At 40.0% G+C, this 12701-nt stretch overlaps 1 protein-coding gene across 7 annotated transcripts in view; it reads left to right on the top strand.

The window, feature by feature from the left end:
- MGAT5 (alpha-1,6-mannosylglycoprotein 6-beta-N-acetylglucosaminyltransferase) overlaps window positions 1-12701 on the top strand; it is a 371902-nt gene that overhangs the window by 144255 nt on the left and 214946 nt on the right. For 5 of the 7 annotated variants that reach the window (XM_027835550.1, XM_027835549.1, XM_027835551.1 and 2 more), the window contains one exon: window positions 5142-5527. In XM_027835550.1, the coding sequence (XP_027691351.1) occupies window positions 5287-5527 (241 nt within the window). In that variant the 5' untranslated portion in view covers window positions 5142-5286. The remainder of the gene's footprint in view (window positions 1-5141; window positions 5528-12701) is intronic. The other 2 variants (XM_027835555.1, XM_027835552.1) reach the window with 1 other exon arrangement.

Here is a 12701-nt window from a genome sequence, read left to right as displayed (position 1 = left end):
ATGCTTGTTTCCTATTTTCCTTCCTTACAGGATAAGAAACAATAGGATTTGACCACTGATAGAAATAGAGGGTGGGAGAGAGAGAGAGAGAGAGAGAGAGAGAGAGAGAGAGAGAGAGAGAGAGAGAGAGAGAGAGAGAGAGAGAGAGAAAGAAAGAGAGAAAGAGAGAAAGAAAGAGAGAGAAAGAAAGAAAGAAAGAAGGAAAGAAGGAAAGAAGGAAAGAGAGAGAAAAAGAGAGACAGGAGACAGAGAGAGAGAGGAGTCAAAGATGATGCTTAGGATGCCAGCCTGGGAGACTGGGAGGATGCTGGTATTCCTGACAGCAAGAAGGAAGTGCAGTTCCTTCCTTGAGCGCAAAAGGTGTTACTGGACATTTAGATAATCATAGCCAGACAATGGAGGTTAACAGCTTCTAACCACGGATGGGGAGAATCATACTCTGAGCCATTATTAGTCTGTCTGGCAGAAGGCCCCATGAGACTCCTAGTACTTAATGCAGCAGAAAGGATAACTTTTCTAGAAAAGTCTGGGGCTGCAATATGTGAAGACAAGACAGCTCCTTAACCTGCAGTTATGTGAACTCCAGTGACTCTGGAGCCTGTGATAAATGTGCAGCTATTTTGATGATCACTTTATTAAACCTTTTGCTAATAAGGGTTTCCTGGCAATACACTCATCATTTGACTCCCTTTACTACTATTGTGACATGAGGATTTCTCTCACTTGAAGTTTTCTTTTTTCCTTTGGGGGCGTGGTCCTATTACTTCATATTCCTGATAAAAACTGAGATAGTTTCTGACATTACTGTATCTGAGTGTGTGGAGATGGTAATAGTAGGAAGAATTTATACAGCAATCTAAGGTTTGCAAACTGCTTTACAAATACACATTTTATCCTCACAATAACCTTAGGAGGTAGATGCTATTATTATTATCCCTATTTTACAGATGAGGAAATTGAGGCAGTCAGAGATTAAGTGACTTGCCCAGGAACAGCTAGTAAGTGCCTCAGACAAGATTTGAACTTGGCACTTCCTGACTCCAGTTAGAGTGCTCTGTTCACTGAACCCTGCTCTTGTCTAACTGCCTTGCGTTTATGTAATAGTTTCTATTGTTTTAAGAAAGAAATCTCATCCTTCTGTGTCTGCAGAAAGTCAGACTACTCATTTCTCAGGCTTATGCTTTGAGCTCATATTCTATACTTCAGAGGTGTCAAACAAGTGGGCCAGAACTAGATTAAAATGTAATTTGGAATGTTTCACAAAATAAATAAAATACAGTAGAACATTTTGTTGCTGTTGTTCAGTCGTGTTTGATTCTTCATGACCCCATTTCAGGTTTTCTTTTTTTTTTTTTTTGGTCTTTTTTTTTTTTTAAAGGCAACTGGGGTTAAGTGACTTGCCCAGGGTCACACAGCTAGTAAGTGTCAAGTGTTTGGTCTGAGGTCGGATTTGAACGCAGGTCCTCCTGACTTCAGGGCCGGTGCTCTTTCCACTGCGCCACCTAGATGCCCCAATTTCGGGTTTTCTTGGCAAAAATACTGCTGTGGTTTACCATTTCCTACTCCAGCCCATTTTACAGATGAGGAAACTGAGGCAAATGGGGTTAAATGACTTGCCCAGAGTCATAAAGCTTGTAAGTGTCTGAGACCGGATTTGAACTCGGGTCTTCCTGACTCTAGGCCTAGTGCTTTATGCCACCTAGCTGCCCACAGCAGAATGCACATAATGGCAATATGTGGTTTTCTAAGTCATTCAACCAGGGATCCTTTGTATGATTCAGTATCCTTTTTTTTTTTTTCTGTTTGAAATAGAGAACTCTATATCAACTAACTACTCTATACCAACAAACAATTATGTGTATGCTAGAGTAATTTAACATGAGATAAGTCCCTTGGCAGTTTTTCCAACAAACTAACATACAAACAGGAGTAGGAATAATATCGTTCCCTTCGTGTCTTCTCTAGCAATTTGTACCCTCGATCTTCCCCACCCTCTCTCAGATCTTCACCATTTCCCCATCTACCGATTCCTTCCCCCCCTTCAAACATCCTCTCATCCACCATCCATCTTTAAAACAAATAAACAAATTTCAGTAGACCTGACCATCATGTGAAGCTGTCATCCTATATCTCTCGTTCCTTTCTCAGCCAGACTCCCTCAGAAGCTAACTACATGCTCCCTGTATGTAGTGCAATCTGTTTTCTGACTTCTTTACTCAAATGAGACTGGTTCCTCTAAAGTTATCAACAGACCATCAGCTTCATTTGCAGTATTGACCACCATCTCCTTCTGTATAATGTCTCCTCTCAGGGTTTTCATGGTACCGCTCTCTCCTGATTGTCTTTCTTACCTATCTGATCCCCCCTTTTCTATCTCCTTTGCTGGCATGTCATCCCCATTATGATAAGTGAGTTTTACTTCAGGTTTTGTTCTGGGCCCTCTTTTCTTCATTCTCTTCAGTCTTTCCCTCATTAGCTCCCATGGTTTTAATTTTGCATATGACTACCGCATCTATCTATCCAGGCCCAGGCTTTCCACTGAGATTCAACCAGCATCACCAATTGCCTATTCTACATTTCAAGCTAGATGTCCCAGAGATATCTCAAACTCAATATGTCCAAAACTGTGTTCATTATATTTCCCCCAAAATCTACTCCTCTTCCAAAATTCCCTGTTTTCTTTGAAGGTACAATCATACTTTCAGTTTCTTGGGTTTTTAACCTTGGCATTACACTGAACTCATTCATTGTCATGTGTATCCAATTAGTTGCCAGATTTTACCATCTGCCTCCAGAAAATCTCTAGGATCTTGCCCCTTCTTTCTGCTCCTATCTGCTATTATCTTAGTTCAGCCCTTCATTATCTTTCACCTAGATTATCACAATGACCTCCTAATTCATCTTCCTGCCTTAGGTGCCTCCCATTCCAGTCCATTCTCCATATTGTACCAAAATGCATTTTCTTAAGTCCAGATTGAGCTACGATACCATTTTGCTACTCAATCATCTCCACTGGTTCCCTTTGGCCTCTAGGAACAAAAATAAACTCCATTGTGTGAGTTTTAAGGCCATTTACAACCTGACCACAGCCAACTTTTCCAACCTCATTATGCATTGCACTATGTCACTTTACCATATAGCCAGACTGGTCTTATTTTTCTATTCCTCCTCCATGATGCTTCATCTCTCATCACCATGCCTTTCCCTCATGCCTAGGTTCAGTTTCTTTCCTCACTTTTGTTTTATGGAATCTCTCTCTTTCTTCAAGGCCTGGGCAAGGAAAAGGACTATCTCACTGTCAGAGATTGGGGGATGATGTCAAGGGGTTTTAAGGTAAAGAAAATGGGAGACGAGGAATGGAACAAAGGTTTTATGTGATAGAACAGTGGAAGATGAAGTCTAAAAGGTAAGTTGGTACCAAATTATTGGGGAAGGGCAGTATTGAGGGAGTTGGTAAATTTTCTAATGCTAAGTGAAAGGCTGTGGTCAGCCTGAAGTTTAGTCAAATCAGGTGCCTTGATTGCATTTGCCTTTTGCTTATTAGGAATGATTATGACCACACTTGAGGTTTGTCCTCATAATCTGTGTTCTCTGTTATAAACCTACAATGCACTTTATGTGTAAGTTGTTGTTATCATTATAGGTAGTTCTTTGATTAAACTGTAGCCCATCTACACCTCCTCTGCTGATGCAGTATTATGAAGGAATGTCATGTCCTAGGAAGCTTCTAGAATTCACAGTATGGCATCTTATCCTTAAGTTAAAAGTATTTGACTCTGTGTGCAATCTTCCACAGATGCAAATGGTGATCCATGTATAATTTATAGTCTTAGAGAGTTTCATTAAGTTCAGAGAAGTTAAACGGCTTGCCCATGTTCACTTAGCTAGTAAATATCAGCCCAGGAATTTAAACCCAGATCTTAACTGCTGTAGCTAGGTTACCCTGCCTGTACTTTATCCTTAGGAGATTTTAATCACCTCCCTATTTTGCATGTTAAGATAGTAAATTACTTATTATGGTAACCATTCATGCTTGGTCTACAGATCCTCAGGGGTCTCTATCCTGTCAGGCCTTCCTGTTTGTTAAATTTGGTATAGTTGGTTTGTATTGAAGTTTGTCATTTCTACATAGAATCAAAACACAAACATTTATTAATTACCTGCTATGTACCTGACACTGTGTTAGGTGCTGTGGATACAAAGACAAAAATGAAAATGCAAAGAAGAGATGCCACTTTAAGGCCAGACATGAGTCTTATTTCAGGACTTCATAATTTGTATGACATAATTTCAACACTAACGGGGAAAGAATGTGTTTCATTTGAAAATGTGTTAAAATGTAGAAGTGAAGAGTGAGATACCACTGACACTTTTCAATTTATTGGGAGAAAATTAAAAGGAACTCAGTGTTCCTGGATATAACCATTTGGTAATCATGCTTTGGAAAGAGGCCCTCCAGGAATCATCTTGTCTTCTGAATATTCCTAGGAAAAGTCTACATTTGCCTGGATTTGGATTGAATGAAATGCCATTCTTCTACCTCTCTCATAACCACTCCCCATGGGAGGAATCCCAGTTTCATTATCACCTATACAAATAACCCTTTGCTCTGGTGTGTGCGTGTGTGTGTGTGTGTGTGTGTGTGTGTGTGTGTTTGGTTTTGTTTTTTGACTGGAAATTCAAGCAACAGTTACAGGAAATGCAGAAGGGGGTGGTATGGGGTATTCCAGGATGAGGATTCCCCTCCCCCCCCCCCCCAACTCCCTGAGGTGTTTGCTGTCACCCGTTTGCTGTTATCCGGCGATCTCTCTTCCCATTGAAACTTCACTCATTTTAAAATAAGTTTCCTGTTTCAAACTTAGTCCTGACTTGTAAAGTTCTATTACACCTGTTAATACACATATTCAAACATGCAGACACATCTTCCCCTTTTATATTTGTACGGCTTATCACCTTGCCAAATCTTCCCTCCCACTTTAGTCAAATCCTCAACATAATGCAAAATATTTAAGTAAGCATTTCTTTTTTCAGAGTTCACATTGTATAGCCACCAAAGTGGAAACCTGGTGCCGTTTACTGAGAATTGTCTGTTCTTTGTGGTTAGCTGCACTATACCGATTTTTTTTTCTCCCTTCTGACAGCAGGATGGAAGTGAAAGAAGGACACCAACTGACACAGGAGCCTGAGTGAGACAGCCTGTCCTTTTTGAGACCAACACCATGGATTCGCATCTCCCTTTGGTGCTTTAAGATCCAACCCAAAGAAAGAAGCAGCTCCTTGGGAGCCATGGCTTTCTTTGCTCCATGGAAGTTATCCTCTCAGAAACTTGGCTTTTTCCTGGTGACTTTTGGCTTCATTTGGGGTATGATGCTTCTGCATTTTACCATCCAGCAACGAACTCAACATGAAAGCAGCTCAATGCTTCGTGAACAAATATTGGACCTCAGCAAAAGGTACATCAAGGCTCTGGCAGAAGAAAATAGGAACGTGGTAGATGGGCCCTATGTTGGTGTGATGACAGCCTATGGTAAGTCTTAAATATGGTGTTTCTCTATTAAGATAGCTACTGGTGATATTTTTAAAATTACAATCCCAAATTCACAGTCCTCTGTTAATTGAGTAATTAATTGTGTGTGTCTCATCATCTGCATCTTTAGGAGCATTCACTAAATTAGCTATTTGGTAATTGTGCCATATACAGACATTCCCTGCTGACCCCTTCTGAAAAGAAGGCTCTAGCTACCAACATAGTCTCAAAGATTCACTCACTGATTCATTGGAGACATTTGGAGGGAACTCTTGAATATCTATGTGTGGACGTTGCTTGGGAAATTTTTAAACCTAATTTTTTTTTTCTTTTCCCACTCAATACATTTCTGGACCACTTCCTTCCTCATTTCCCCAACCCATACAAACCAACCCTAATTGGGATTGTATTGGGGGCAATCCTTGGGCAGGTCCACATTTTAATTATTTAAAATTTGCTAGCCTAGTTTTCTTTTTCCTTTCATTTTCTCTAGTTGCAAGCTGAGAACTTACAGAGATCTGTGGTAGTGCTCTCCATGAAGGGCATTTGAGTTCCAGGCACAGTACTTGGAACCTGTTTATTATCCTGATGACCTGTGTTTCCACTGAATCCTTTACTGTCAGATGCAGAAGCGTTGGCAGTCTAGTCCTTTTGTTTTTGGGAGATGAGAAAATAGGAGGTTGAGGGGTTTAGCCACATAGGCAGAACTGGGATTAAAATGCAAGACTCTTCAATGTCTATCCTACTGCTCAGCCACATATGCACTAAAAACTGTTTAATTATCTGTTCTGAAAGAAGGAAAGGCTACCCAATTGTATTGTATTCTAATGCCAAATACAAATGATATGCTTGAGGTTCTGGGCTAATTCAAATAATAAGATGATAATATTTTGCATTTTTTTTAATATTTGACAATCATGAGAACTTATTACAAGCTACAGAATACATTCAATTCTTTGAATAATAGTTACTTTCCAGTTACCCAAGTCTTTCTTGAGTACTAAAATGTTTAAGAGAGTGTCAGAAACTTCCTGTGTTGGTTTATTGCACACTGTTCTCAGTTGAGGGTCTAGAGTTGATTACATATGTAAAAGGACAGTGCTCTGGGCAAGGGAATACTATTGAACAGGTATTTATTTTGTTTGTTAGTTTTCATGGGGAATAGTGGTACATTGTGTATGAGCTAATTGTAGGAACTGGTAGGGATGGCAAAGAAGAAAATGACTGTTCTATATTGTTTCTTGCTTAAGTATTTCTTACAAAACCATTTAAATGACATTTACTTCCCTATTTTATGCATTTTCCATGAAGAGAAACTAGTTTTAAAGGAGTTTGAGTTTTTCTTGAATACCAGCTAACTCATCAGCCTGTCTGTTTTCAATTTCTCCCTTCAGAGCATGACGGTCAGTAAGACATTTGTTACCAATATGCCTAAAATAAAATTCCATCTTCATATATCTTCCCATCTATCTTTTTATCTTGTGATCCTGTTCACTGTAGATGAGACACATTTTTTGCAAGAATTTTCTGAAATCCAGGGGCAGCTACGTGGCGCAGTGGATAGAACTCTGTCCTTGGAGTCAGGAGGACCTGAGTTCAAATCTGGCCTCACACACTTGACACTAGCTGTATGAGCCTGGGCAAGTCACTTAACTCCAATTGCCTCACCAAAAAGCAATATAAAAAAAAAAAATTCTGAAATCCAGTTGACCTATTTTCAGAGACTAGATCAGAAATTAAGAATTTCCTATCTAACTTTCAGTTAACTAAAGCTTCTAGGACATTTCTAGAATTGTTTGTCTAAGCCGTATGAAACTAAAATGATGGTCCCATTGATTTTCAATAGACACTTTGAGGGTACATTCTATGTTCGATGTCCCAATCTACACATTTTATATGTATTTTTTTTTCTTTTTATGGGATAAGAAAGAAGAGAGAAATTTTTCTTTCCTTTTACTGTGAAAGTTAGAGGCAGTGAAATATGATAGATTGAGATGCTGGCCTCAGAGTCTGAAGCTCTAGCTTCAACCTCTGACACACATTGGCTGTGTGACCCTGGGCAAATCACTTAACCTCTCAGTTTTCTAGACAATTTTCTAAGCCTGTAAATTGCAGAGATGCCAACTTGCATTACTGGAGGCTGTTTCCTCATCCAAGAGTTCCTGGGCCAATTAAATCATAGGTCTAGTCCTTATTCCTATTACTAGAAAAGCCTGTGAGAAGGGTCCTGCTTTAAGTCATATGAATATTCGATGACGAAATTCTATCTACTCTAATTAGATCATTTCTTTCTTCATTGCTTTTCATGAATAGTTGTTCACAAAATAGAATGTTCTCTGACATTAAACGGAATAAACAATCATGCCTCAGATATAAAACTTCACAGGGATAATGCTAGGGAACAATCTTTGTTTCAATTTCCTTTTCTGAGTTGGATGCCTTAAAAGATTCATCAGAAATTGCTGCATATCCTGCTATGATTTCTTTCCCTTATGGCAGTTTGTCACATCAGCTCAAGTTGCTCAGTTTTATAGCTGAATGTACGCCAAGGAGGTAGACAGTTCGACTGTGGTGAAGTATTGGAGATCATAGGGTGAACATCACTGACCAAAAGAGAATGGGAGCAAAGGAAGATGAAGTCATCAGACATCACAATCTTATAGCAATCCTGGGACAGGTCCACATTTTAATTATTTAAAATTTGCTAGCCTAGTTTTCTTTTTCCTTTCATTTTTCTAGTTGCAAGCTGAGAACTTAGAGATATCTGTGGTAGTGCTCTCCATGAAGGGGATTTGAGTTTCAGGCACAGTACTTGGAACCTGTTTATTATCCTGATGACCTGTGTTTCCACTGAATCCATTACTGTCAGGTGCAGAAGCATTGGCAGTCTAGTCCTGTTGTTTTTTGGAGATGAGAAAATAGGAGGTTGAGGGGTTTAACCACATAGGCAGAACTGGGATTAAAATGCAACACTCTTCAATGTCTATCCCACTGCTCAGTCACATATGCACTAAACTGTTTAATTATCTGTTCTGAAAGAAGGAAAGGCTACCCAGCAACCATCCTTGTCTGTGGTTGGAAAGATGTCAGATAAAATATCGCAGAACTCCTCTATCCCTTCTCAGATCAGATTAATTAAAGATTTGGTAGGTCTACATTAAAAAACCTTTGGTAGACATGCCAAGTCCTTGCAAGAATCATAGTAGGTTGATTCAATAGTTCAATACTGAGTAATAAAATTCCAAAACTAGAAGGTACTGTAGGAGTCATTTAATCAATTGTGACTGCTAGAAGTAGTTTCCTATTGTCCAGGCCCAAGGAGAGTAATGACTGATCTTGTTCAACACAGCTTCATTCCTGGTACTAGGGCTTACACAAGACAGTATCCTTGAGGAGCATATCCAGTCAGAGGCTCTTGAGGTCTCTCAGAATTGTGATATGAATAGAAATTAATGATCTCTCCAGCAATATCTGCCCCCAAACCCTTATGTCTTAGGGAATTGGAAAGAAACTATATCCCATTTTGTGGAATCTTAAAAGAAAGGTCCCTGGGACATCTCTCTTGTGGTCCCCTTTGGTGTATATTCTGTATTCAAATGGGAAGTGGGAAGACAGTGGTATTTTCCATCTATTTTCTCTAGTATGAGTAGGAGTATGTTTGTTTCAGTTCGATGCACCAGATATTCAGTAAGTTCCTACTATGTACAAGGTACTGAGCTAGGCACAGGGGATACAGAGGTGAAATAGGATCATCCTGATTCTGGGCCCAGCAGTTATCCACCGGTCTACCTCACTGCCCCTTGATATGGTGTACAGGGCCTTAAATGCCAGGAAGAGTTTGTATTTTTTCCTGGTTGAGTAAGGAATCATTGACAGTTTATAAGCAGGGGGAGTAAGACAGTTGAATTTGTACGTTAGTAGGATTATCTTAGCAGAAATGTGGTAGGTGGATTAGACTGAATTCAGGGAGATTACTGTAATAGTTTAGGTCAGAGATGATGATAAAGACCAGTACCTGTGCATTGACAATATGAGTGAAAAAAAGGAGATGAATATGACAGATGTTATAGTATTAGAATCAGCTCATCTTGGGAACAGAATAACTTTGTGGCTTAAATGGAGAGAAAAGAGTCTAGACTGGTAGCCCCAAGGTTTCCAGCTTGAGTGACTGGGAGGATGGTGGTGTCCACCAAACTCAGTATGTAAATATATAAGTATTAATGCATATAAGAGGAGAGGGTTTGGGGCAAAGATCAGGAATTTATATAGCTCTGGTGACTAGTCACACCTGGGGACCTCAGTCACTCATAGGTGTTGCTGTACTAAACCTTGTCTTCTTCATGTTCTTTGACTCTTGACTGTTTGCCTGGGTTTTGACCCACTCTTTTGCCTTGACCTCTAAACTTCTGTATATTTCTTGTTCCCAGACTATAGGCCTGGCATTTCACCTGCTGTTTAGTCTTGCTGTTCATCCTTTGCCAAACACCAACCCTAGATTGCTCCTACCATGTGCCTCCTCTGCTTATACTTGGGTGTTGCTGTCCAGAGCTGGAAGAAGCCATGTTATCTGAATTGACTGAGTACCATATCAGTTTATGTGACTGAACTTCAGTTGGGTTATCTCACTCTAAAGCAAAGCAATCCTGTTCTTCCTAATTGTTTTCCTATTCCAACTCCTTGAGAGTCTATCTTAAACCTTCTTTTCTTTTCTTAAGCTTTCCACTACCCCAACTCCCCACCACTTTCCCCTCTCACCTGAGTACCTCTCCTCTTATATTACTGAGGAGGTTGAAGCCAGCCAGTTGAGCTATACAGGAGTTCCTTTTCTCCTCTTCTCTTCTTCTCAAAACTACTTGACTTCATCCCCCATACTTTCCTCCTTTCCTCTAGTCTCTGATAAAAAAGTCCTTCTGCTCAAGGTCAATACTTCTACATAGGCACTTTATCCTATCCCCTCCAGCAGACTGCTCCCTCAGTCATCACCTTCCCCCACTCAATCTTGAGTGTTTGCTTATCCATTAGTCCCTTTCTTATCGCCTTTCAAAATACGGTCCCCTATCCTTTCAAAACAAAGATCTACACTAGACCTGACCATCTGATCTAGGTATTATCATCCTTTATCTCTCCTCTCCTCCATTTCTCAGTCAAATTCCTTAGGGGGTAGGGGATGAGGGGAACTGTCTACTTGTTGCCTTAACTTCCTCTCTTCTCCCTTTCAGTCTGGATTCTGATTTCATCACTCAATTGAAACAGCTCTCTTCAAAGTTAGCAATGATTTCTAAATTGTGACCTTTTTTTAGTCCTCATTCTTCTTGACTGCATCTCAGCATTTAACAGTGTTGATCATCATCTCCTGTTGGATCCTCTCTAGGTTTACACAACACTACTCTTTTCTGGTATTCTTCCTACTTGATTGATTGCTTCTTTTCATTCTTTGCTAACCTGCCATCCATTTTATTTCCTTCTTCTGTGGCTAATTCCTCAAGGCTCTGTTCTGGATCGTTCTGTTTGTCTTTGTCTGTCTCTGTCTTTTAGTACTTTCCCCATCTCCCTCTCTTCCCCCTCCCCCCACTTCTCTCCTTTAATTACTTCCTATGGGTTTAATTATCATCTCTAGAGTTCTATCTTTCCAGCCTCAGTCTTGCTCTAGAGCTCCAGTTCCACATGACCAAGTGACTGGTCAGTCTATAGAGCATGCTGAACTTTCCTATTTCTGTCAAAGTCACCACCATTCTTCCAGTTCCCCAGCTTTGGAGTCTTGGAATATATTCTTTCTTAACATCCACCTCATAGAATCCCTCACTTCATTTGAGGCTCAGCTGAAGCACCCCCTTCTTACATGAAGCCCTCCCAGGTCTCCTTCCTACCCAAACCTCTGGTGCCCTCTATCATTTAGATTTAACTACCTTGGATTTATTTTGTATTTATTCCACATATACTTTTTTATATATATATATATATATATATACACCCTGTCTTCTAATAGACTACCAGCCCCTTGAAAGCAGACTGTCATTTTTGTTGTTGCTTTCTATTCTCAGTGCCTAGTAATACCAGGTATTTCATAAATGCTTATTGATTGATTGACTATGTACTTCTTGAAGCCAGAAAGCCCTTGACTGTCTGCCTGCCGTAGTTTGGTCTCTTATCCATATTTCTGGTTCTGCCTCCCCCTTACCACCACCCACAATCAATAGATGACACAGAAAGTACTTACTGTGGGTCAAGCACTGTGCTAGTGTCTGGGAATGCAAATATGAACAAGCATCCAAGTCCCTGCCCGCCAGGGAGTTTACATTCAAGGGAAGAAAAGAGAGCTGGAAGGGAGATAGAAAGAGGAGAGGTGTGACACCCTTGATGCATTTGAGTATAGCTTTTTTCCAATGGGATTTGGGCTTTTGTTGACTAATCAGTGAATATAACTTCTTCTAGAGAAAGTCCAAATAGTTTTTAGAAAGATTTCCCATGAAGAGCCAGCTGATGGCTTCTTTTTCCTTTGCTTCCGCCAACATATTTGGAATTCATACAGGCATTTTATATAGCCTCCTGTTTAACTTTTAAAATTAGTTTTGTTTTTATTTTTAATTAGTGTAACAAAACTGTCTGGTATATTTTCCAGCCCGTACTCCTACAGACATCTTGAAAGACTTTATTTTTCTTTTCTTTGAAGGAACTAGGATATTAGTACTTCCCTGAGAGTAACATTAAAACCACCACTGTTGAAACAGCAGAAGTTCCCTCCCTACTCTGCAAGGAAAGGAAGCACTCCCTTCTTGGGCGGAGAGTAAAAGTGACTGAAGGAAATATTCAGAGCCATTTGATATGGCTATACAATGTCTCAGGGAGACCTCTGTCATTTTAACATGTTAACATGGTTAACTGAAAACCATCAATTCATAAGAAAAGACCTTGTAGGTACAATGTGCCCTTTTGGGGTTTTCCCACCCAGAGCTACCGTACTGGAGGCATAACTCACCCCACTGCCAAAACCACAGCCAGACTTGAATTTCATAAAACCGTACATACCACAAGCCCAGAAACTTAAGGAAAGAACTGAAGATGGGAAGAGGGTGAGCAGAAGTGGGAATGTTTTGGTTCTCTTACAAACCCTTGCCCTCAGAATAACCGTGTGTGTGTGTGTGTGTGTGTGTGTGTGTGTGTGTGTGTGTGTGTG

The sequence above is a fragment of the Vombatus ursinus genome, unplaced genomic scaffold (assembly GCF_900497805.2).
Source record: "Vombatus ursinus unplaced genomic scaffold, bare-nosed wombat genome assembly UNPS02014816.1, whole genome shotgun sequence".
Taxonomy (NCBI): Eukaryota; Metazoa; Chordata; class Mammalia; order Diprotodontia; family Vombatidae; genus Vombatus; species Vombatus ursinus.
Note: the sequence above shows the minus strand (reverse complement) of the source record. Positions and strands in the feature narration are given on the sequence as shown.